Below are 27,907 nucleotides of genomic sequence, written 5' to 3'. Positions count from 1 at the left end.
CCGATATATTATATTTTAGGTACTCTATTAGTTATCTCAAATAGGAAAACATATGATATCTGCCATTTGGCCTAGCTTATTTCACCAAGTATAATGGTTTACAATTTTATCCATCTTGTTGCAAAATACAGGATTTCACTTTTTATTTTTACAGCTGAGTGTTACTCCATAGTGTGTGTTTGTGTGTGTGTGTGTGTATGTATAAGTTATTTATCTAGTCAACTTTTGATGTACACCTGGGTTCATTCCATACATATCTTAGTTCTTGTGAATTTTGCTGAATTGAACATGAGGTTCAGATAACTCTTTAAGATGCTGGTTTCTTTTAGTTTGGGAAAATTCCCAGGAGTGAGATGGCTAGATCATCTGAAGTATCTCTCTACTTCAACAACGGCTACAACAATTTACATTCCTACTAACATGTCAGGGTATCTTTTTCCCCACATCCTCTCCAACATTTGTTGTTTGTTGATTTCAGTATGAAAGCAATTCTAACTGGAGTGAGGTGAAACCTCATCATGGTTTTGATTTGCATTTCCCTGATGGCTAATGATCTTGAGCATTTATTGAAGTGTCTGTTAGCCATTTGAATTTCCTCTCTTGAAAAATGCCTGGTCAAGTCCTTTTCCCTTTCTTAACTGGATTATTTGTTTGGTTGTTATTGACTTTCTTGAGCTCATTATACATTCTGGATGTTAACCTTTTATCAGTTGCATAATTTGCCAATATTTTCTCCCATTCTGTGAGTTGCCTCTTCTCTTTGCAGAGTGTTACATTGGCAGTGAAGAAGCTTCTCAACTTGATGTAATCCCATTTGTGAATTTTGGCTTTGATTGCCTGTGTTTCTGAGGTATTTCCCAAGAAGTCATTGCCTAGAACAAAGTCTTACAGTTTCCCCAATGTTCTCTAGCAATTTGATGGCATCAGGTCATAGATTTAGGTTTGTGATACATTTTCAGTGGATTTATGCATGAGATGGGTCTTAGTTTCATACTTTGGAATATGGAAATTTGGTTTCCCCAGCACCATTTGTTAAAGAAACTTTGCTTGCTCTAGGGATTGATTTTAGCTCTTTTATCATGATAAGTTGGTTGTAGATGTATGGATTGATTTCTGCAATTTATATTCTGTTCTGTTGGTCTACACATCTGTTTTTGTACCACTACCAGGTTTTTTGATTATGACTGTCCTGTAGTAAACCTTGAAATCAAGTATTGTGATGCATCTGGCTTTATTTTTGTTGTATAAGACTGCTTTACCTACTCTCTTGTGTTTCCATATAAATTTTAGCATCATTTTTTCTGGATCTCTGAAGAATGTCTTTGGTGTTTTGGCTGGGATCACATGGAATCTGTAAATTGCTTGTGGCAGTATGGAGATTTTGATGGTGTTGATTCCTCCAATCCATGAACATGGAATATTTCTCCATTTTTAATGTCTTCTATTTCTTTCTTTAGTGTTTTGTAATTTTTATCATAGAGACATTTGGCATCCTTAATTAAATTTATTCCAAGGTGTTTAATTCTTTTTAGAGCTATTGTGAATGGTACTGATCTTTAAAGTTATTTCTCACCATGGCATTGTCTGTGTATTCAAAAACTATGGATTTTTCTGTGTTGATACTTCATCAAACTAGTTTATAAGTTCCAATGGTCTCTCGGTGGAGTATTTTGGATATCCTATATATATATATCCTATAGGATATCCAAAAATATATATATATATGTATATATAGGATATGTATACACACACATATATATAAGATATATATATATACATATGTATATCATGTATATATATGTATATATAGGATATCCATATATATACACACATACATACACATACATATAGTGTATATATATGTATATATATATAGTATCCTATGTCATCTGAAAATAAGAATATTTTGATTTCTTCTTCTCCAATTTTTGTCCTTTCGCTATTTTTTCTTGCCTAATACCTCTGATTAAAGCTTCCAGAAATATCTTGAATAGTAATGGTAAGAATGGGCATTCTTGTCTGATTCTGCATATTAGGAGGAATGATTCCAGCTTTTCTTCATTCAATAGAATGCTGGCTGTGGGTTTGTTATAAACTGCCTTGATTGTGTTGAGGGATGTTCCTTCTATATACAATATTCTAATGGTTTTCATCATCAACGAAGGTGATATTTTATCAATTGATTTTTCTGTGTCTATTGAGATAACCATAGGGATTTCTTTTCTTCAGTTTGTTAATGTGATATTTCACATTTATTGATTTGCAAATGTTGAACCATCTCTACACACCAGGGATAAATCCCATTTGGTCTGGGTGAATAATCTTTCTGATGTGTTCTTGGATTTGATTAGCTAATATTTTGTTGAGGATTTTCGCATCTATGTTCATCAGGGATATTGGTCTATTGTTTTTGTTCTTTGTTGTATCTTTTTCTGGTGTTGCAACTAAGGTAATGCTGGCCTAATAGAGTTTGGGAGGATTCTATCCCTTTCAATTGTTTTGAATAGCTTGAGAAGAATTGGAATTAGTTCTTCTTTGAATGTCTGGTAGAATTCAACAGTAAAGCCATATGGTCCTGGGCTTTTCTTTGTTGGGAGGATCTTTATTACTGATTCAACTTCCATCTTGGTTATTTATCTGTTTAGGTTTTCTATTTTAGTGACTCAATTTTAGTAGATTCCTTGTGTCTAGGAATCTCTCCATTATATCTAGGTTTCCCAATATGTTGGCATACAGCTCTTTGTAGTAATTTCTGATGATACTGTTATTACATTTCCTTTTTCATCTCTGATTTTATTGATTTTGGTATCTCCCTTCTTTTTGGGGGGTAGTTGGGCCAATGGTGATTCAATTTTATTTATGTTTTAAAAAACCAGCTCTTCATTTCACCGATCTTTTGCATTTTTTCCCTTTTTTTAATTTCTTCTCTAATTTTTATTATTTCTTTCCTCCTACTAATTTGGGGTTTGATTGGTTGTTGCTTTTATAGGTCTTTGAGGTACAATGATAGCTCATTTATTTGGTACCTTTCCAATTTCTTCATGTAGTACTAGTTGATATAAACTTCCCTCTTAAAGACTGTTTTTATTGAGTCCCATAAGCTTTGATATGATGTATTGTCACCCTCATTCATTTCTAGAAAATTTTTATCTCTCTTTTGATTTCTTCTATGACACACTGTTCACTGAGGAACATGTTGTTCAGTCTCCATGTGTTTGCACATGATCTAGAGATTCTTGTGGTGTGGATTTCCAGTTTCATTTCATGTGGTCAGAGAATATACATGGTATGATTTCGATTTTTTTATTTTGCTGAGAGTTGTTTTGTGGCCTAGCATATGGTCTATCCTAGGAAAGTCCCATGCACTGATCAGAACAACATGTCTTCTACAACTGTGGGGTGAAAGGTTCTATAGATATCAGTTAGTCTATGTGGTCCAGAGTGTTGATTGGCTCTGTTGTTTCTTTGTTGATTTTCTATACTTTACAAATATTAAAACTTCATATTATTGTCTTTTTTATGTGATTATGATGATATCAAATATTATATTCTATGCAAGTGCTAAATATCATTCTCTATAAAGTTTAGCTTTTAATATTTATTTATTTATTTGAAAGGCATAGAGCCTGAAAGGGAAAAAGAGAAAGAAAGAACTCCTTTCCACTGATTCATTTTCCAAACTCTCCCAACAGCTGGGACTGGGAGAGTTGGAAGTCAGTAGCTGGTAACTCAGTGGGGATCTTTAAATGGTTGGTAGGAATCTAATTATTTGAGCCTTCACCCACTGACTTCCACGGCTTGTATAAGCAGGAAGCTTAAATCAGAAACAGAGCTGATACTCAAACCCAGATACATTAATATGGGAATGCCTGCATCCCAAATAGCATATTTCATTAAATTTTTAAAGGTTTATTTATTTATTTGAAAGGCATACTGAGAGAGAGAAAGAGGGAGAGAGAGAGAGGGAGAGAGAGGGAGAGGGAAATATCTTCTGTCCGCCAGTTTACTACCCAAATGGCCTCAACAGCTAGGACTGGGCCAGGCTGAAAGCAGGAGTCAGGGGGTCAGGAGCTTCTGCCAGGTATCCCACTAGAATGCAGGGGCCTAAGCACTTGGGCCATCCTCCATTGCTTCCCAGGCATTTTAGCAGAGAGTTGAATTGCAAGTGGAGCATCTAGGACTCAAACCAGCACTTATATATTATGCCAGCATTTTAGGCAGTGGCTTAACCTGCTGTGCCATGGTATCTGCCCCCCAAGTGGTATATCAATCACCATGCCAAGCACCTGTCCAATAAGTTATTAATTTTAAAGGCCAACAATCCATTAATCATTAACAGAAAGCTAGTATTTATCATATATCTTTAAGAGGAATGCTTAACAGTAAAAATTCTAATATAGATTTGTGGATGCTAGTATATCAAATAAAATATACAAGTGTTAAAATGTGTTTTCTTTCTTAACCTTTTTTTTCTGAAGTGCATAGATAACTTCATCCAGAATGCAGAATTGGAAGAGGAAATTGTATATAAATATGTAGCAGAGAGACTTAACAATCACTACATCGGTCAGGATGAAGGTTAACAACAGAAATAGTCATGTTACTAACAAGTGGCCTTGAAAGAAATGACACTTAACCTCCATCATCACCCCACTTTAGAGCCAGCAGGAATCAGGGAGCTAATGTGCCTATAAAATCAGCAGAGGATGGCTGAAGTACTTGGGCCACTGTGCTCATGTGGGAAACCTGGATGAAGCTCCTGGATTCCAGCACTGGCCTGGCCCAGCCCTGGCTGTTGTTGTCACTGGGGGAGTAACCCAACAGAGGGAAGATCTTTCTCCATGTAAATCTGCCTTTCAAATAAATAAATGAATCTTTTAAAGAGGTAGTTGCATATAATAGATCTGAGAGTAGAAAGAAGTATAACTTCAAAGAGATAGTCCAGCCCTAAAAAACAAAAAAGAGAGGAAGAAAGAAAGAAAGCCAGAATACTGTTTCCATCAAAGCTCTTATTTATAAATGAAGGTGAAATAAACACCTTCCAAAACAAACAGAATTTGAAAGAATTTGTCACCACTTGTCCAGCCTTTTATATTATACTTAAGGATATGCTACACACAGGAACTGAGAAGGATAATACTCATCATCATGAAAGAATGTGAAGTCAGAAAATTTCCTAGTAAAAGCACAAAGGAAATACAAAGAACATTATAGGAATATTATTGGTAAAATGGCAGGACCAATTCATTACTTAACCATAATAAACTTGAATATCAATGGGAGGAAATGATGATGTTATTAGCAGAATATTAAGCATTAAGAAAAGCTAAAATTTTGAAAAAAGCATTAAGACTAACTTCACAATCTCTTGAAGGCTGGTGTTTTATAATTCTACAACATTTAGGCCGGCGCCGTGGCTTAACAGGCTAATCCTCCGCCTTGCGGCGCCGGCACACTGGGTTCTAGTCCCGGTTGGGGCGTTGGATTCTATCCCAGTTGCCCCTCTTCCAGGCCAGCTCTCTGCTATGGCCCGGGAAGGCACTGGAGGATGGCCCAAGTCCTTGGGCTCTGCACCCGCATGGGAGACCAGGAGAAGCACCTGGCTCCTGGCTTCAGATCAGCGCGGTGTGCCGGCCACAGCATGCCAGCCACAGTGGCCATTGGAGGGTGAACCAACGGCAAAGGAAGACCTTTCTCTCTGTCTCTCTCTCTCTATCTACTCTGCCTATCAAAAAAAAAAGTATTCTATAATTCTACAACATTCGAGATACTAATTTATAAAATAAAACTAATCATATAAACAAAATTGAAACATAGTAGGGAAAATAAATATTTATTAAAACCAACTCAAAAGATCAGTGAAATGCAGAGCTGGTTTATTGAAAAATAATAAACAAACTTGATATATTATTGGCCCAACTAACCAAAAAAGAAGGGGGGGGGTAAGAAAATAGAAATTAATGAAATCAGAGATGAAAAGGAAATGTAACAATGGATATTCTAGAAACAAGAAGAATCATCAGGAATTACCACAAAGAGCTATATGCCAACAAATTGGAAAATCTAGACAAAACTGATAGATTCCTGGACATATAATCTACCAAAATTGAGGCATGAAGACACAGTAAATAAAAATAGACCAATAACCAAGATGGAAATTGAGTCAGTAAAAGACCCCTCCAACAAAGAAAAGCCTAGGACAGGATGATTCACTATTGAATTCTACCAGACATTTAAAGAAGAACCTATTCCAAACTTTCTCAAGTTATTCAAAACAATTGAAGGGAAGGGCGTCCTCCCAAATTCCTTCTATGAGGCCAACATCACCTTAATTCCAATACCAGAAAAAAGGTACAAGAATGCGAACTGTAAACTAATTTGCCTGATAAACATTGATACAATAATCCTCAACAAAATATTAACTAATCCAGTCCAACAATATATCAGAAAGATCAACCCCCAGACCAAGCGGGATTTATCACTGAGATGCAGGCGTGGTTCTGCATTCACAAATCAATAAATGTGATACATCACATTAACAAACTGAACAATAAAAAATAGGTTATTATCTCAATAGATATAGAGAAGACATTTGATAAAATACAACATCCTTTGATGATGAAAACCTTAAACAAATTGGGTATAGAAGGAAAATTCCTCAACATAATAAGGACAATTTATGACAAACATATGGCCAGCATCTTATTGAAGGGAAAATATGGAGACATGTCTACTAAGATCTGGAACTAAACAAAGATGCCCACTCTTACCATTGCTATTCAATATATTTCTGGAAGTTTTAGCCAGAGCCATTAGACAAGAAACAGAAATCAAAGGATACAAGTTGTAAAGGAGGAAGTTAAATTATACCTGTTTGCTGATGGCATAATTATATATATATATATATATATATATATATATATATATATATAAACACACACCATAAGACCAAAAGACTACACTAACAGACTTTTGGAACTCATAAGAGAGTTTGGTAAAGTTGCAGGATATAGAAATAACACACAAAATTCAATAAACTTTGTGTACATAGGCAATACCATGGAGGATAAAGAACTTGTTAGACCAGTCCAATTAGCAATAGATAAAAGTAATGTAAATACCTTGAAATAAATTTAACCATGAAAGTAAAAGATGTAAGATGAAAATTACCAAACATTACAGAAATAGAAAAGGACACATCAAATGGAAAAATCTTCCATATTAGTGGAATAGAAGAATTAATATCATCAGAATATCTATACTACCAAGCAATTTACAGATTCTGTGTGATCTCAATCAAAATACCAATGACATTCTTCTCAGATCAAAAAAGAAATGATGCTAAGCTGCATATTGAAACACAAGAGATTCTGAATAGCTAAAGTAATATTAAATAACAAAAATAAAGAAGAAGGCCTCAGAGACTTCAAGAATTCAATATATGCTACCCAGGACTGGTGCCGTGGTGCAGTAGGTTAGTCCTCTGCCTGTGGTGCCAGCATCTCATATGGGCAGCAGTTCTAGACCCGTACCTTACACCTTACACAAAAATAAACGCACAATGGATCAAGGATCTAAATCTTGATCTGATACCATCAAATTATTAGAGGTGGTAACTAACAGAATACAAAAATGTAATTTATTGGAGTGAATTGGACATTTTGAGTTTTGATTATTGTTTGTTACATGTGTTAACTGCTGAGAAACAATATTTTTCTTCTTACTATTTATTGAATTTTTTACTTTGTGGAAGGTTAAGCTTTTGATATAAAATAAATAGAAAGTATGCCACTGTAAAAAAATAAACGAAACAATAAGAAAAAAGGAGGAGGGAGGGTATGAACATGGGTGGAAGGAATGGCAGGGTGGGAAGTATCACTAAGCTACCAAATCTGTATATATGAAATAAAAGAAATTTGTTCCCCTTAGATAAATAAAAACTATATTAAAAATAAAAATGGTCAAACAATCAGAAAAAACCCACAATTTTTGATCAAAGACAACTGAGAATATTGTTTTCTCATTTTTTTTGCTTTATCAGAAAAGCATGAACTTCAACATCATCAACTTTCATGCAAAATACCAGTTCCTTCCTCTTTATGTAGTCTAAACTTTAATTTCCTGTTCACAAACTGGCACTAGTTAACCTTAAGTCACAATGAGAGTGAAATCAGAATCTTTTAAAATTCAGTCCCTTAAATGATACCATGATGTGCACAATTTTGCCTATTTCCAGCTGTGTTCTAAATAAAATTATTTAATCATAAGCCATCAGTGAATGGCCATATCTATTTATTTATTGTATGCATCTTTGCTCATGGAATGATCATTTGAAATTCTGAAGGATAGTTGTTAGGGATAGGCCAATGTCAATGGAACTAGACACAAATTAAAATAAATGTCCAGCGGTGACTAGATCTTAAGCAGCTTAAAGATATACATTGTAGTTTCCTCATCTGTAAAAGACAACAGAGGAAGCCAGTGAAATGGCAAGCATTTCAGGTATAAATTTCTTGCATTCATTCTTTTCCACTGCAATACTAAAATTAATTCTGACTTATGAACTGAGAGAATTTCACTAGGTTACCCACTAGAAAAAGTAAAAGAACCTCCTTTATTGTTAATTCTCTGTGAACCCTATGCATATCATTGATTGGAATAAAATATGTCAATTTATTATGTATTACATGTGTAGATGTATGTACATATGATATTATTCTATTCTTATAACAGAAAAGAGAACCCCTACACATTGAAGACATAAATAATTACTGTTTTTCTCATCTGACAAGAATTCTCGGTGGTGTCATTTGCTGACCATTTCAGTGCTTCTATCATGCCTATAAGAAGCCATCTCCTATCTTTTCCCATCATTCCAACCTCCACTATCTTTAGGGTTATTGGCTTCCACCTTACATTTGTCACCTAAAGATCATGTTGGGCTGTGATAGTTCCAAATATCACTTCAGTGTTCAGGATAGCAAAGAAAAGGAAGGGGAGTGAGTGGTACTAGCCATGTCTCCTTTTATCACCTCTCATGAAAATATTTCCCAGAAATCTTATGATGGAGTAGCGTTCACATTTCATTCACCTGATCTCAGTCGCATGAACATCCTGGGGGAAAAGGAGAGCTAGTGTGTACTTTTCTTAGATCTTTGGTGGGGATATGATAGAGGAAAGAGGATTGTGAATAGCCTTTAGGACAATAGAAACATCTACCACATCTCTTAATACTAAAAATATAATAATCCTGAAGAAAATGTATGAAAAATCAACAACCTCTGTGGGATGAACACAGGTCTTCAGGATTCACACTCACATATGTGCACACAGAGATACACATATGTACAAACATGGACATGCACAAAGAATTTAATTAGCTAGTTATGTTTACTCAATAGGTGTTTCTCCCATTTTCCCATATTTTACACAGTTGCCTTTGAAATTATATACATAAACACACATAGTGCGTGTGTGTGTGTATGTGTGTACTGTGTAGGAATGATACATTTAATGCATAGAGATCTGCGATCTTACATGGAAAACACAAGTTGAAAAATTAAATATTTTTTCCATAAAGATGCTGGTTTTGAGAAGTTGAGAAACTTTTATTAAGTCTGACATGTTGAAAAGATTCACTAAAGCTTGAAGGTGAATTTAAAGTTGTAACACAATAAGGACTACCAGAGAGGAGAGCTACCAAAAGTGAACAAAAGGCTGTAATCAGAGGTTGCAGAGTGTGGTTCTGATAGGCAAGCATGTCAGTTAATAGACTTTCTCTTTCCTTTTATAGCCACTGACATGTCAGTGTCCTCATATGTACTCTCTGATGCTACCTTGTTTTCTGCATCTTTTTTTTTTTGCTTATACACCAAAAGGTGCATGTCAGACATGTAGGCGTCAAGGAAAAATGGTCACAAACAGTAAAGCTAAATGATTTTGGAGACAGTCATTTAAATCAAATAAAAACAAGCACATGTTCTGGCACTGTATGAAACACAGATTTTTGACAATCGAATTTTTACTTTTTACATGTTTAAAATTTATTTCAGCAAATCATTAAAGGGGGAGTTCAATAAAATAGCTTACTTAGTCTTAGAAGATTAGTCAACAGAAGTTAGTGTTTTTTAAGCAAATCTGATATTGGACATTATCAGCTGATTGTTATTTGCACACAACACAAAACATCTACAATGGTGTTCACAGAACAAGGAAGGTGTAATACAATGGGAATTTTTATTGCAGAGTTTAGAGACATTGTTGATTCAACTACCCCTGCCAGCCTGTCTCCTATATTTTGCTTTTCTTTCTGACGGGAGTATCCCTAATTCTTCAGTGCCACCAGCCTCAAAGCTACAGGCACTGTCTAGGGACCTCCCCAAACATACCTGCCTTCCCTGTCCCAGTGCCTAGGGCTGGACTTCCACGTATGCTTCATCATGTCCACAGTGCCATGGGCTGACCACAGGTTCAAGCAGTTATTCCTTATGGGATATACTTTGTCCAGTGAAAGGACTGAAAGGAAGCTAGAAAAAAATGGCTTGCTTTGCTCAATAGATGAACAATTTAGATTTGGAAACACAATGGTTATTCTAAGGTCCCTGAGGCCTTATCATTTCAAATTTGACTGAACTACCAACAGTGTTTGTTGAGAACCTGAGGCAGTGACTCAAGCATCTCACCACCTCATACAAGAGAAACTACAAAAATTTGTGAGAAAATGGAATTAAAAGATAAGCTTTCTGGGGATGCAAAAAATAAAAAATAATTCTTGCATAATTTTTATATAATAGTCCTTTTTGTTTACTTTTCTGAAGTCTCCACACATTGTTCTTGGTTGTCCTGTCTTGCTTCTCCTTAGTTTGGGACTAAACATGTCTTATCCATAAATTTTTAACATGTGTGACTTTGCCTCAAACTGGAGAAGCAGGATGAAGGTAATATATTTTACCTCTAAATGTTTACTACAATTTACTTCCTAGGTGTTGACATGTTATAGGTGAGTAAATAAATCCATCTAAAGAGGTAGAAGATAATTAGGGAATTATCCAAATAATCATTTTGAGTTTGCAGGTGTTCAACTGATTATCTTTCAGAACACACTTCATTCTAAAATGGAGCTTTGACAGTAAGGACACTAGGCTCAGGAGCAGAGACATCTACAGCCATTATCTGCAAGTCTATCCTGATTTCTTAGGTATGAATGCCATGCATTGACTTTATTTGGTATTCTGGCTCATAATTTAGCTATGGAAAACTATTTTCTCCACCCATGATTCTGACTAATACCAATGTATAAAAAACAACTTTTGTCATTTCCTGAAGCCCACTGTGACGGCATGGTGCTAGCACATCCACACTTGTAGCCAATTTTGCCTTCTTTTATCTTTGTCTATAATGAATTGTTGTAACACACAAAGATTTCCAATTATGTGCTGCATGTTTGTCTTAACAACTACCCCACATGATTTTTTTTTTCCTTTTTATCCAAGAGTCAGAGAGAAAAAGATAGAGACAGTGACAGCCAGGGACAGAAACAGAGAGCCAGAAACTCTGTATGCTCAGCCTCAGTTGATGTCTGATATATATTTGTTTCTGATTCTTAGTGAATTCATGAAAAAGTGATTTGGCATTGAACATACAAATATAGATATTTGTGAATAGTTGCTACCTTTCAGATTTCAAGCAGAGTAATAAATGCACATGTGTTTATAACAATCTTAGACGTGATGGTTGAAACTGAAAAACAAGCATTCTTGTACCAGGAAAACTAAAGTTTAAGGAAGGTCACTCCGGGGTGGATGTTGTGACACAGCTTGTTAAGCTGCCACCTGGGACACCTACATCCCGTATGAGAGTGCATGGTTTGAGTCCTGGCTACTTTGTGCTTCTGATTAGCTTTCTGCTAATACACTCTGGCTGGCAGCAGATGATGACTCAAGTACTTGGCCCCTGCTACCTACCTGGAAGACCCAGATGTATTTCTGGGCTCCTAGCCTCTGTCTAGCCCAACCCTGGTGGTTGAGAGTTTTTGGGAAGTGAACCAGCCAATCAGATATCTTTCTATCAATTCTCTCTTCCTCTACATTTCAAGTAGATGAAAGCAAAGATAGAAGAAAGATGAAGAGAGAGAGAAAGAGAAAAAGAAATAAAAAGAGAAAGAAAGAGAAAGAGAAAGAGAAAGAGAAAGAGAAAGAGAAAGAGAAAGAGAGAAAGAGAAAGAGAAGGAGAGAAAGAAAGAGGAAAAGAAAGTAAGTCTTAGGATACAATGCCTAATCATCTTAAGGCACTCATTTACTGGCAATGTTTTTAAAAGTAACAAGGCAGGCTTTTAAACTTTTATACATGGACATGGAGATAACTGAAGTAAAAGACACAGAAAAAGCTACATGAAAAGCAGGAGCTGAAATGTGAGCTCTAGAAGCAGAAACAATTTTTCGTCTCCCTTGCACAGGGAGAAGAAAGAGCTTTACCAGCAGCTGCAGAATGAATACGTTGTCAGGATGTGCCCACACACAGTATCATCAGTTGCCAGGCAGATTTATAGCCACAGAGTAATGATCTCTCTAGGTTCTCACGCATCTGTTAAATAACATTGATCACAAATCTCTAAGGAAATTGGAGAAATATTTCTTGCTTCTGTAAGACTGATTTTCTTGGTTAAATCTTCAAAATTGTTTTTATATGGAAAAGATGAATAATTAAGCAGGGTCCATATCAATCATATGGAAAGCACACTCCCTAGTCATCACATTCACTTGTCTATAGGATTAAAAATTTAAAAAACCTATAGAATTAGGTTAAATTTTTTAACATGTAAGATCACTAAGGGACCAACCTTGAAAAGAATGACATTTAAATTGGGCAAAGAACAATATTTAAAAGGAATATTTGAATATCCTATTGCATATCTCTGCTAGTCTAAAGAAATCATGGTGTCACTTCTGTATACAAATATTGTTGAAGAAAGCTAACACAAAAAAATCAACATTTTACAAAACAGGGAGATATTCCAAACAAATGCATACTTTCCTATTTAAAAACTACATTTCATAAATTAATTCCAAGCATTTATTACAATCAGTAGTGTAATTATTACAAAAATTAATAGATCTCTAATAATAAATATTTCTTTAAGAGGTCTCCCTTATTGACATTCAATGAAATGAGCTTCAATGAAAAAAAGATCAAATGTTTAGTTTTTCCTCATAGGACTTAGCCAAGATGAACATTATTCCTTAACATATATGTAGAATGTCTCAGCAGATATTCAAATTTTCACCATATAACTTATAAATGTTGAGTAATTTGTAAAAGAATGGAATTAATTTTTGTTTTAGTTCTCAAATACAAGAAATATTATCTGAAAAGTATTTTATAAGCATTTCATAACTTTATAGTTTTTCCCAATAATTTTGAAAGGGAACACTCAAAATTCAAATGGAAATTCCCAATAAAATGTCTCCACATGAAAAGAAAATATCTATTGAATTTAGCTCAATAAGAGTATATTTCCTGCATATAATTGATTTTAATTGTTTCTTTCTATGAAAGACTCCATCAATATCAGTGATTCCTACAAGAAAAAAATCACTAATGTGATAGAATAAAATAAGAAAGAATGACTCTTGAAAATGATTAATAAAATAAAACAAGTTTATTCCTAAAATTGTTTAACATCTAGATGACTTGCAACAAGTACTACTGTCAATACTAAGTTGTAAGACTTTAAAAATAATTTTCTTTATTATTATATTTTTCCAAAATGCAAAATTTATTCTTGTTTCTGAGTATTTCCTTTTTTTTTTTTTGCATAAAGACACAATCCAATTTCCACTCAGAAATGTTTCTGTATGTTTTGGGACTTTTGTGTCTTTTGAGTATGTTGTTTCTAGAAACTAAAGCACAAAATACCGTTCATTGACAGTTGGACAAAGATTTTTAAAATTTCAGCTGCGGCTTCCAAACCTGGGGAAGGAAGAAAGGGTGGGAGGGTGTGTGCGTGGTGTTGAGGCGGGGGGGATGGTAAAGGCCATAGGGTATGAGACTGAATTGAAATTCAGGACCAAGGGATAATTCTGATTTTCTCTCTCTTTTGGGCAATGACCTAGAATGGCTGAGGCTTAAGTCCTTGTTCCATCAGTCCTGACTCTGAGCATAGATAAAGAGACAGGGCGCTGATTTCATTCTGGCTACTTCCTGCCGATACTAAGCATGGATGTGGGGTTAGGATCTGAGCAAAGACCTATTCTCAGAATTGGATTGATTGAAGAAGAGCAGTCTTGTGTTGCTCCTGCGAAATGGTTTGAGATATAGCAGTCATTCCTTCCTGCAAGAACCTTTGGAATAAGTTAATCATACATGATAGACAGAGAAGCACTATGATCATGAGGATAAAAGGGGATTAGAGACGTTGCTCACGACAAAAAAGACAGCCAAAATGAGACAGAGTTGGAATTATTTGGAGAAATCTGCTGAATTCAGGAATTGTCAGGGACATGGAACAATTTTTCTGGTATTGCGGGGAGGCATGTAAACCTGAGAGCATATTTCAGTAAAAGAGAAAGTGAGAGAAGGAGGAATAGCTTCAGAATTTTGTAGGGAAGGGAAGTTAGGTGAAAGGAGAGGTCTTCCATAGAGCATTTTGAAAGAGCTAAGCATTAATGGCTTCCGGGTAAGAGATCTAATTCTTAACTCTGCTAAAGGAAGGAGTTTTCCTCAGTCTAGTGGACCTGGATGAAGAGTTTAGAGTCTGTTTTAAAATTCCATTCATCTGCCCTACTTTTTCTGAAGAGGGGCATGATAGGGAAAGTGGAAATGCCATGAAATATGAAGAGAGGTAGATATTATTTGAGTAACTAACTTGAGAGGTAAACTCCGGTCTGTTCAGATTGAATGGAAGCCGGTAATTCAAATCTTGGGATAATATCATTTAGTAGTATGGTGGAAAAAAGTGGAAGCTCTTTTATTAGTGGTAGGGAAAGCTTCTATCCCCTACCCTTCTCCCCCGGAGAAGGTGTCCACCATAACCAGAAGGTAATGTGTTCACCTAACTGGTGGCATATGGGTGAAGTTAATCTGCCAGTCCTCTCCTGGGAGCACTCCACAGGCCTGGTGAGTGGGAAATGGGAGTTAATGGTTTATAACTATAAAGTTATGAAATGCCTATAAAATACTTTTCAGATAATATTTCTCTACATGTCTGAGAGTTTCTTATGTGGCAGGAGTTAGGTGTATGTGTGACCCTCAGTAAGTGAAGAAGACAGTTTGGGTTGGAGTGATAGAATGGATGTTTTCTAGAAAGTTTACTTGGATAGAAGAAGGGAGTATTAGTTTTTCATCTAGCAACCACCATGATTCCTTCCTAGATACCCCTTGTGGTTGAAACTGAGAGATTTCTAAATCTGAATATATAAGAACTAAGTTAAACAGCAAAGATGAGATGATTTTCCTACTAGCTGCTGCTTTAGCTGTCAGATCAGCCTGGTTTTAACTTCAGATAGATATTGTTTATCTTTCTGGTAGCCTTTGCTGTGAGTAATAATGGCTTTTGTTGGCAGCTGGGCTCATCAAGAAGAGCTTTAATCAGCTTACCAATTATTATAGTGGTCCTCAGGCTGTCAGAAAACCCCTTTCTTCCCATAGCTGGGTACTGGAATGTATGACACTGTAGGCATGTTAGGAATCTGTGTATATATTAACTGTCTTTTTTTTGGCTAAGGTGAAGGATCAAATCAAGGCTAACAATTTGACCTGTTGGGTTAGTGCCTTTAGGCAGGGCCCTAGCTTCCATGACCCTATGGGGGAAAGAAGAAGGGGTATCATCACAATAATCATCACAGTACTCCTCGATTATTGGGTATCCAGCGGTAAACGGAAGAGTTTTAGAAGCACTGCCATCAATGAACCAATACGGGGCTTTGGGAATAGGAGTGTCTGTGAGGTGGTGACATGTATTCAGGGAAAGATCAAGGAAATCAGGGCAGGAATGGGGTTTGGGGATCAGAAAGGGTCGGGGGGGAAGTAGCTGGGTTGAGAGAAGAGCAGTGATGAAAGGTAATGGTGAGCTGGAGAAGGAAAGAGAGAAGGACTTTTTTTTTTTTTTTTTTTTTTTTTTTTGACAGGAAGAGTTAGACAGTGAGAGAGAAAGACAGAGAGAAAGGTCTTCTTTCCGTTGGTTCACCACCACCCCCAATGGCCGCTACTGCCAGCGCACTGATTGATAAAGGGTCAGCTTTTGGGCCTCAGGTATGTCCTTGTTCCATCAAAAACAGTGGAAGATGACCCAAAAGCTTGGGCGCCTGCACCCACATGAGAAACCTGGATGAAGTTCCTGGCTCCATGTCCCAGCCATAGCTGTTGTGGCCATCTGGGGAGTGAAACAGCTGAAGAAAGATCTCTCTCTCTCTCTCTCTCTCTCTCTCTCTCTCTCTCCCCCTCTCCCTCTCTCTGTAACTCTGCCTTTCAAATAAATAAATAAATCTTAAAAAAAAAAAAAAAACAGAAGCATAAACAATAAGCAGCAGCAGAAAGGGTGCGGAGAATCCTTTGGTTTTAGAGCTTGGACTCAACCAGAGTTTGTTGAGGTAGAAGCAGCATCCCCATTGCCTCACCAGAAAGAAAACTGTGATTGACAATACATGTTAAATAAATATGCGGGCACACAGCCAGGCTGAGCAAAGACAAAGTGAATAAAACACAGTCTGTGTCCCTAAGGACTTTATGCAGTCAGTGAATACGCTCAGCAAGAGCAGCAAGCGAAGAACAGATAGACCCACAGGGAACCAAAGGGAAAGTCACCATGAGGTTCTCCCGAGTGTTTCAGAAAAGTTTTCGTGGCAGATGCAGCTCTGGATTCCATGCAGAGTGTAGGAACACAGCTTGGGTGTCAGACTCCTCCCGGCTGTGCCAATTTTGGGGTGAATTAAGGACTCTCTCTGTGCACCTCCGTTAAACATTGAAAATATAATAAATTCTCACCAGACGAAAAAGTAAGAGGAGGAGAAAGAGCAAATGAGGAAAGGAGGGTGAGAGGCAAAGAGGGAGTGTTAGGAGAGGGGGAGATGTAGGGCGAGACATCTAGCCTGTCTCTCCCTGCAGACAGAGGGGCAGAGCAGGGACTTGAGAGAGGCAGGGAGCACTCTGTGAAGGAATGTCGTTTTGTTCTTTTCTCCCTGAAGTAATGGGTGGAGATTCATTAACTTAATAAAAATAGACATTGCAGATATGCTCTTCTAAAGTGCTACCCTAGAAGCATGTGTGCACCTATGAAAGAAGGACAAACCTAGAATACTATTTTTAATTCTCTATCTTTGATGAAGAACACATGAAATGCTGGGGACGTGTGCCTTCACTTGTGATACCCATGTTAAATGATAAAGCAGATGACCGTGTGCCAAAATTTCCTCTTTAATTGGACAGATGCAAATCATTGCAGAAGTCAGGAAAAGCAAATGTCAGGAAATTCTATTGCAAAGTTTATACTTAAAATTTAACCGGATAATCCCTATGTTCCTGCCTCTTATGAATATCCTTAATTAAAACAGAAACCAATTAAAATCTCATTGAATTTAACCTTCTGTTTCCAATAAAACAGTGATCTTGTTGATTCTTACTATCTCAGAAAGTTCTCATTTTATATTCAGCCACTCTGGGTAAACATAAGAATTCTAGTTTGTTTCTTCCCATTTCTTTCACTTCCTCCCTGCAGAGGTTATGTAGCACTGCAGAGTTGGCTCTTGTGAGCTTTGTCTCCCACGATCCCTAGGTTTTCTCTCACCAGTAGTAAAGGCATAATAACTTTTGATGCTTTCACTCATACTGAGGCATTTATATTGCCGTTCTTTTTTTTTTTTTAACAATTGTTAGTTGATTATTTTAAGGAGCAGGGAAGAATGAGAGAGAGAGGGAGAAAGGAGATGGCGAGAGCACCCCTGTCTACTGGTTCACTTCTGGGCTGGGCAGAGCTGAACCTAGGATCTGGAACTTAAGCCAGGGCTACCACGTAAATAACAAGAGCCCAATTGAGCCATCATTGCTGCTTTCCAGGGTACATGCTAGCAGAAAACAGGAATCAGGAGTAGAGCCAGAGATGGAATCCAGGCACTCTGATATGAGATGCTGGTGTCTTAACTACTATGTTCCCTACTAGACTTAATGTCAATCATTTTGAAGCCACAGTGACACGGGGATTCCATGATTAACTTCAAGAGAGTCCAAAACCCTGCCATCTGGATCTCCCAAACTACTCAGTGCTTTCTTTGCCTACTCCTTCAAAACTTTATTTAAAGTGCTGAGTCATAGAAGCTGAAATCTCGCTTCTTATCCCCACTGTTGTATTTTGTCTCAGTGCAGAAACAATTCTTCTTATTGGATGAGAGCTTTCTTTTACATTTATGGTTCAATCCCATACTTTGAAGACATAAAAATCAATACAGACATTCAAACTCAAGGATTTAGATTTTTTTAAATGACTTGCTTATAAGACAAAGTTAGAACTCCAGTATGGGAATGTGAGTGTATTTTAACTGAACTATTCTTTGCTTTTCATTCATTCGACACATGTTGACCGAGCACCTAAGTGGTAATGTATTGAGTACAGCACAGTGACCTCATGGATTTACATTCTAGTGGGAGAGCATACAAGTCTTATGGCAAAAATGTTAAATAGTGGTGTAAGATAATGCCAAATGGTAGAGAAAATGATCAAGAAAGATAGTTATAATGGATCAGTATTTCACATTTTTGTTCTGTTATCCCAAAGTATAAGATGTTATGAAAGACTACCATTTTCTTCCTAACTCTCTTTTTCAGACCATGACAACTCAAAGGAGTTCATTTGTTTTCTTATGATCCTTTTACGTAGGTTAATGAAATTATTTTGTTTTGGTAACTACTTATAAATCTCAATGCAAAATTATTCAATTTATCTCCTAAGGAGACAATGCAAATGCAGATTAACCACAGAATCTTTGTAGAGCTTCATAGGCTGCCAGCAGTGTAAAGGAAGCTTGTGAGGCTGTGTTTGTGTGTATGTGTGTGTGAGTTTCTGCTTGCCTGACTTTCCTGAGATATTGTAATTTCCAATTTAGAGAGTAGTATATATAGACACACACACACACACATATATATATATATATACGTATCTATATACCTTTCTATTGAATAAATTTGAGAGTTCCCATTTAAGCAAATATGATGCTAGAACCTTGGTTTTGAATAGCAACATTATTATTTTTTACTTTTTTAATCTCAAGGGTAGAAAAAGGGTTTGAGGGTTGGGGGAAGAGAGAGAGAGAGAGAGAGGGAGAGTTAGGGAGAGGGAGAGAGAGATCTACCTGCTAGTCCACTCCACAAATGCCTGCAATGGCCAGAACTGGACCATACTGAAGCTGTAAGCTGAGAATTCAATCCAGGTTTACCAGTTGGGTGGCAGACACACAACTGCTTGAGCCATCATCCGCTGCTTCCCAGACATTCTGATATGGGATGTGGGTTGCTTAACTGCTAGACAAAATGTCTGCCACCAAATAGCATTTTAAGTGTACACTACTCTAGATGTTCTCATTTTTAACTCTTAGTCTCATGTTTTATATCATTTAGAGAATTAAAATCACATGTTTTTGGAACTAAAATATAGGAGAATCTGAATTTCTCCTCTCAAAAACCTACAGCATTCTGTGAAGTAGAGATAATTCTGAGAAAGACCCAATGAGTTGGTCATTGCCTTATCACAATTGCAGCACAAGGCAAAAATAAGTTGACATTGATTTTCAAATGTTTGAATTTCATACCTTATTTATATAAACCATCATATCCCTAGATTAAATAAGAACTTAATGCCACTTAGATTTTATTTGCATTGTGTTGGTCAAACTATCTTGAATTTAGATGTCCTCTTTCACAATGCACATGTGGTCTTTAGCCAATTCGTATGTTTGTAAGCATCTGTAGCACAATCATTGTTGGAGAGGCATAGGTGTTCTCACTCATCATCTCTGAAGAAAGCTGTTCATAATATATGTTTTACTACTGTGTGGAAGTGGGACAAGTTAAATATGTTCCTGATGCCTAGGAATTAACTTTCTTTGCTGGAAGCATTTATAAATGCTATTGAAGTGTCTATAAATCCCCCAGAACTGCAAGGAACACATTGAACATTTTGTTCTACTCAGAGGTCACATGATATCATCAGGTCTGTAAAGGGGTTTATGATTTAGAAAGGTTAAACACTTTAATGTTAACAGAAGAAATTCTAATTCTATACTTCTGCTGAAAGGTGGGATGTTGACATTAATTATTTGGAAATATTCTGGCTGGGATAGTTTTTTTTATTATCTCCCATTTGTTTCTGCTTTTAATCTTTTACTTACCAGTTTGCACTCATAGATACTATATATGGATGGATAGATAGATAGAGAGATAGAGAGATAGAGATTACAGAGATAGATATAGCATGAACATAGACATAGATTTAGGGATAGATAGTTAACTATGGAGTTGTTATGAAAGCTTCCTGAAAATTTACACAATATATTTGTCCCTTTTATAGCGCGGCTAGAGGGGCTGGCACTGTGATCCAGCAGGTTAAGCCACTGCTTGGTACGGTGGCACCCCATATTAGAATGCTGATTTGAGTCCCAACAGCTTTGCTCCTGATCTAGTTGCCGGAAAATGGCCTGTGGAGGCAGCAAATGATGGCTCTATTGCTTTGGTCCCTGCCACACATGAGGGAGACTCAGATGAGTTCTAGGCTCCTGTCTTTGGCATGGGTCTGCCTCTGCAGTTGCAGCCATTTGTGAAGTGAACCAGTAGATGAGAAATCTCTCTTTGTCCCTCCCCTTCTGTCTGTCACTCATTCTTCAGATAAATAAATAAATCTTTAAAAATATATATTCTTCTCTGTGGGGATTGTTTCTCCAGTCTTTTGGCAAGATATGATTAAAACCTGATATATTATGTTAAGGAAAACAACGGATGCTTGTGTTGTAATGGATGGATTCATAGTTGAGAAAATGATCCCATGAGTATAAAAAATATGTGGCCGGCACCTCGGCTCACTAGGCTAATCCTCTGCCTGCGGTGCCAGCACCCAGGGTCCTAGTCCCGGTTGGGACGCCGGATTCTGTCCCGGCTGCTCCTCTTCCAGTCCAGCTCTCTGCTGTGCCCCGGGAGTGCAGTGGAGGATGGCCCAAGTGCTTGGGCCCTGCACCTGCATGGGAGACCAGGAGAAGCACCTGGCTCCTGGCTTTGGATCAGTGCAGCGTGCAGGCCGCAATGTGCCAGCCGTAGAGGCTACTTGGGGGGTGAACCAACGAAAAAAGGAAGACCTTTCTCTCTGTCTCTGTCTCTCTGTCTCTCTGTCTCTCTGTCACTCTCACGGTCTAACTCTGCCTGTCCCCCACCCCCAAAAAAAATGTGAAATGTCATTCAATATCTGTGTAATTTTTTGTAAATGTCTTAAGAGGTCTCGTCCTGTGAGGTCTGCACGACTAGGGAGAGTGGGGCGACGGTGTTCTCCACAAGAAGCACTGGGGTCAGGGTTCGGTGAACATGTCTGCTTTAATAATGACCATGTACACTTTTTGAAGGGCAGGCAGAAAGGGCATAACTAATTCAGGGCAACATTAACTCTATAGGACAAAACCAACACTGGTGCCAATATTCCTCTCCAATCAGCTTGAAGGTCATGTAGCTAGGGTAGCTTTCCAGGTAGGGATTGTGGACAACTAGGAAACAGGAGCTACTAAGAAATCAGAATACTGGATCTATCTTAAGATTAAACACATTTTTAAACAACTTATAACAGAAATTGTTAGTCCTGATAACATTTAATTAACATTGGTTCTTAAAATAGTTTAACTGGGAAATGACTTTTGGAAGATATTAATTCTTCTTATTTGAAGATAAGATGATTATCCCAAAATATTGTATTAAAATTATAAAGGGAAACCTGTAAATTTTAAGTTTATGGTGAGATTTTGAATAAGAGACACACAATTTATTAGTAATTCAATTTAAAGAATATTACTTCAGTAATTTACTTGCTATCATGAATGCTTTGTTTTATTTTATCATCTTATCATAATTGTCATATGCTAGAAAAATATAAAAATGATCAAAATCAGCCGGCGCTGTGGCTTAACAGGCTAATCCTCCATCTTGCAGCGCCGGCACACTGGGTTCTAGTCCCGGTTGGGGCGCCGGATTCTATCCCAGTTGCCCCTCTTCCAGGCCAGCTCTCTGCTATGGCCCGGGAAGGCAGTGGAGGATGGCCCAAGTGCTTGGGCCCTGCACCTGCATGGGAGACCAGGAGAAGCACCTGGCTCCTGGCTTAGGATCAGCGAGATGCGCCGGCCGCAGCGGCCACTGGAGGGTGAACCAACAGCAAAAAGGAAGATCTTTGTCTCTCTTACTATCCACTCTGCCTGCCTGTCAAAAAAAAAAAAAAAAAAACAAAGCCAATTCATGATTTTCCAAACACACCTATTTTTATGTACTAAATAATATTTTCTTAAGATTCTATTTAGTTGTCATGTCTTACTAATGACTTTGGCATTCTAGCTTTTTAATTATCTGTATCCTGTAACTGTTTCGTGTTCTAACTTTTGTCCATTTAAGTCACTCCTCCATTTTTGGCTTATATTTGAGAGGTGGTAGGGAATATAATACAGTTATTTTTCCTAGTGTTACTAATGTTTATGCATTAAACTATTAAAGGATGAAGATGGTAAGATTCATTCCTACTATGTTGATCCAGTAGGTGAGTCAGCTAAGTATTAGGGAAAACTGTAACAATAACAGAAACAATAACAAGTACAATATATCAACTCTACACATGTCAATAAAGAGTGATAAAGTAGTAAATACTTTCTGGGGAGAGAAGATAGACAACATCTCAATTACACAAATACAATTCCATAAACGAGATTTCTTTAATCACCATGTGTTGCAGTGAGATACTGTTTTTTTTTTCCTATTTGATGCTTATCCACATTGCAGACTTCCAAAAGTTCTAAAAAGATTATTCAGACTTTCAGATTTTAAAAAATCAAAAGTTAATAAGTTAAATGATTCACCTTTGACTACAAGGACCCACAATAATATTAGCTGATTTTTGTGAATCTTTATACCCATTCATAAGAACTAGCAAAAAGTGTGGTCCTACAAAAGAGTCAATATGTATTTTTGATTGATTCATGAAAGATGTTGAGGGATTAGCTTTTTTGACTATATTACCAATATATTCTAATTTTAAACTTTAATAATTTTTGAGATTGCAACAGTGTAAGAAGGTTATATATTCTGTACATAATCTTGCTCTAGCCACTTACATATTATCAAATTTTCTTTTATTTTTACATTTTAAATAATAATTATTTTTGCCAGTAAATCTGACCTTGTAGATGAACCTTTTGATAATTCTTCAACTTTGTGCACAGGAAACATGAAATTCCTTATTATTTAACATTTAACATTAAGACAAAGATGAACTGGAAACAAGAAAAATAAAATGAGTCAATTAGATAATTTATAATTGAAAATATTTTTAGTCTTGGATAGCTTTATGCCTTACACAGTTAGCACTGTTTAGGTTTATAAGACCAATACAGAGTAATAATTAGTTTTAATTAGAAAAACCATGGCTAAACAAAGATTTTGTGGAGAATGAAGTTATTAATGTAAGCTATTCTTCATTTTCAATTGGTTTTTTTTTTTTGAGATTTATTTTTTTTAACTTTTATTTAATGAATATAAATTTCCAGTATACAGCTTATGGATTACAATGGCTTCCCCTTCCCATAATTTCCCTCCCACCTGCAACCCTCCCCTCTCCCGCTCCCTCTCCCTTTCCATTCACATCAAGATTCATTTTCAATTCTATTTATATACAGAAGATCAATTTAGTATAAATACTTCAACAGTTTGCACCCTCATAGAAACACAAAGTGAAACATACTGTTTGAGTACTAGTTATAGCATTAAATCAAAATGTACAGTACATTAAGGACAGAGATCCCACATCAGGAGCAAGCGCACAGTGGCTCCTGTTGTTGACCCAACAAATTGACATTCTAGTTTATGGCGCCAGTAACCACCCTAGGCTGTCGTCATGAGTTGCCAAGGCTATGGAAGCCTTCCAAGTTCCCCGACTCTGATCATATTTAGACAAGGTCATAAAAGACAGGTTGAGGATAGTAACCAATGATCCTAAGAGTGGCCTTAACCAGGTCTGAACAATTATACAGCATTAAGTGGGGAAGAGGACCATCAGTACACACAGGTTGGGAGTAGAGCCATTGGTGGTAGAGTAGAGGTTATGATTACAAAGGAATGAGGCCCAAGTGGACTAGACAGGCATTTTCAATTGGTTTTTAAAACTTGTTTCTATGGCATACTACAGGGCAATGTGTCCACTGAATATTTGGTTTAAATTCTCATAAGATGCTATGCATTAAATTGCCTTAAAGTAAATGTTATATTTATTTGGGATCCTGACTGAAAATATATCAATATGCATAGGTTGTACTTTAGTGTTTGAATATTCCATTTCCACTGTTCTCCTGAGTATTAAAACAAACTGGATATGATGTGAGGCAAAAGTATAAAAAATAAAGTACAGAAAGTTACTCTTTCATTTTTAGCAGATAATCATTTAATACTGTACAGAAGCATAAGATTGAGGTTCTCATAAATGAAAAAATTATTCATTTGAAAAATCTTAAATTTCTACTAATGAAATTTGGGGTAATTTTCATAGCTCATTTAAGAAAAAAATGTGGTCCTTGCTATTTAATGCTTCCTGTATGTAAAGATTGAATATTAATTTATATTAATTCACTAAACATACATCCTCACAATTTTTTTTGGAATTTTTGTGTCACCATATTCTTGCTTTTTTCTCACTTTTATAATTTATATATCATTGCAGATTAAAAAAATCAACAGAAACTTTCCTGTAAACCAGCAGGTAAGACTAAGACATGCTTGGAAAACCAAGATGCATTTTTTAAATTTTATCTATTATAAAAGATAACCTTGATGTCGTCTTATTTTTATGCATAAATAATTGTTACTAGCATTTGTTTTCTTTGGGTAGAGCATAAATTTAAAAAGCTGTCTTTCAAATTATGCAGTATAACTGTCTTTATAATCATAATAAAATATTATTTAAATATTTTTATCAAAGTAAACTAAGTTAAAACTCATCTTTTTTGACAAGATAATTGTATTTATTTCAATGCAGTGTTGAAGAACCTGTTAAGATGGTTTTAGTGTGTCTGAATTTTTAGGAGACCTATTTTTAATTGATCTCAAAGTTTGAGAGATATTAGTAATTTGCTGACCATGTTTCAAATGAATTTAAATTAATATACAGAATGAAAATATTATATGATTAATCAAACAAGGTTTCATAAATTTGTTACTCTTGACATAAACTTTGACTTACTATCATTGATCAAATCTAACTACTCAAGATGGTAACTACCTAAGATGGTACATAAATCACAAATCAATTTCCATGGTAAAAAAACTTTAAGTCCCCTTCAATCGTTAAAACATAAGTTTTCTTAACAAAACTTCAGCTACCCCATCTGTAACATTTATTCATATGCAGGATATTTATTCATTTGAGGATAAAATGATAAATGGTTGTAAATTCTCAGCATATGCTAATATCATTAATGTTGCTAAATTTTAAACTTGCTCTTAGGAATAAAGAATTTATGTTTTGTGGAAATTGTGTCATTAGTGATGCTGCTAGCCCATACAACCATGTGTAGCAAAAATCCTCATGAGAGCAGCTTAGCTTTGAAGAGGTCAGTGTGTCTACTGTCTACCAAGCTCTTAATGACGTCTTTTCAGCCTTGAGCATTGCCTCTTTCCTGTCTTGAAGCCTTCACCTCTGAGCCAAAATGATATTTGGAGTAGATGCAGAGTTTGGAGACAACACTGATTTTTGTCATTCTCTGCAGCAAGTTTGTCATTGCATTAACAATGCAGAAACCAGAGGTGCAACCCAGAGCCTGGGAGAGTATACTTGGGACACAACCTGTGTAGTTCCCATCCTGTCCTAGGTGACCCTGACACAGGTGCTGCCAAGGGAACACCTTGAGAACTACAATTTGTTGACTTCATAGGGCTCTAGTACAGGGGAAGTATCATTAGTGGGAAGTCATTCAAACAGAAGGAGGCTTCAGCCACAGGAGACACTGCAATGTCCATTGGTAGACGGAGCAGTTTTATAGTCAGATATTCCCATAAAAATGGAAATCTACTCATTTTGTGAATTCTTACCACAAATAAAAATGATGGATGTTTCTCTGATTTAAGAATGCCTCTAAGATCTGTGTCGTCACCCCTCCTTGTCCTTTCTAACCTCAACACATGAACTATGAATAATTGGTGTAATTTATTTTACTGTGAGTGTCTCATTGCCCTGATAACCCCACAGCTATTCTTTACTCCCCATGACAACTACATCTAACACTTCATATGTTGCAGAAAACTCTGAGGTACAGCAAAACGGTAATGAATTCATTTGAGCAAGAAGCGATTCATGAATCAGAAAACACAAAATCCAAAGGGGTTTAGTGCTCATATGACAGAGCACCAGGAGCAAGTATTTATGGGGAAAATGATGAAGCAAAATAAAGAAAATATTCAATTGGTTACAATTATATCAGGACACTTCAAAAATTTGTGAAATAATGAAATTAAATGATAACTTTATTTTGGTACATAGAATTTTTGAAACTCAAGCAGTTTCTTATAATGCACATTTTCTATTAAGTGTGTGAAATATGCTGATACAATTACCTGGAAGCTTCTAGTCATATAATCATAAGTATACACTACTTCTGATTGGTTGAGTAAGTTCTGTTTTTCTTTAATGTAGGCCTAAAATTAAGTTTTGTTTATGTTTGCAAATCAAGTAAGGTTGAGGTCACTTGGAAGCCCTCATGGGGATTGAGCCATCTCCTGCTCCCCTCCAGGACATATATTAGGAGGAAGCTGTTACAGAAAGTAGCCAGGACTCCAACTGCACACTCCAGTTTGGGAAGTGGACATCTGAATCACCCTGTCAAATACTCACCCCACCAGTTGTTTTGGTTTGGCTTTAAGATTTATTTATTTATTTATTTGAAAGGCAGAGTTACAGAGGCAGAAGCAGAGAGAGGGGAAGAGGGCTTCCATTCTCTGGTTTACTCTCCAAATCCAGAGCTGGGAGGATCTGAAGCCAGGAGCCAGGACTTTCTCCTGGGTCTCCCACACGGGTACAGGAGCTCAAGCACTTGGGCCGTCTTCTGCTTTCCCAGGCCATAAAAGAGAACTGGGTCAGACGTGGAGCAAACAGGACTAGAACCGGCTCCCACATGGGATGCTGGCACTGCAGGCAGCAGTGTTAGCTGTTACACCACAGCGTCAGCCCTGTCCACTTCTGTTTTTATCTAAGTCTAGAATAATATTAAATGAGAACCTGAGGTAAAATTGCTTACAGAATATAAGCACTAAAAGCACTAAATAACACTAAAAGCAGTTTGTAGTTTAACACTGTATACCGGCTGGCGCCGTGGCTTAACAGGCTAATCCTCCACCTTGCGGTGCTGGCACACTGGGTTCTAGTCCCGGTTGGGGCGCCGGATTCTATCCTGGTTGCCCCTCTTCCAGGCCAGCTCTCTGCTATGGCCCAGGAAGGCAGTGGAGGATGGCCCAAGTGCTTGGGCCCTGCACCTGCATGGGAGACCAGGAGAAGCACCTGGCTCCTGGCTTCGGATCAGCGAGATGCGCCAGCCGCAGCGGCCATTGGAGGGTGAACCAACGGCAAAAAGGAAGAACTTTCTCTCTGTCTCTCTCTCACTATCCACTCTGCCTGTCAAAAACAAACAAACAAAAAAACAAAACA

General features: G+C 36.8%; 1 protein-coding gene across 2 annotated transcripts in view; it reads left to right on the top strand.

Moving 5' to 3' along the window:
• SNTG1 (syntrophin gamma 1) overlaps nucleotides 1-27,907 on the top strand; it is a 398,393-nt gene that overhangs the window by 176,823 nt on the left and 193,663 nt on the right. For both annotated transcript variants that reach the window (XM_062189597.1, XM_062189596.1), the window contains exon 11: nucleotides 24,932-24,970. In XM_062189597.1, coding sequence (XP_062045581.1) covers nucleotides 24,932-24,970 — 39 coding nt within the window. The remainder of the gene's footprint in view (nucleotides 1-24,931; nucleotides 24,971-27,907) is intronic.

Source organism: Lepus europaeus, chromosome 4 (assembly GCF_033115175.1).
Source record: "Lepus europaeus isolate LE1 chromosome 4, mLepTim1.pri, whole genome shotgun sequence".
Classification (NCBI taxonomy): domain Eukaryota; kingdom Metazoa; phylum Chordata; class Mammalia; order Lagomorpha; family Leporidae; genus Lepus; species Lepus europaeus.
Note: the sequence above shows the minus strand (reverse complement) of the source record. Positions and strands in the feature narration are given on the sequence as shown.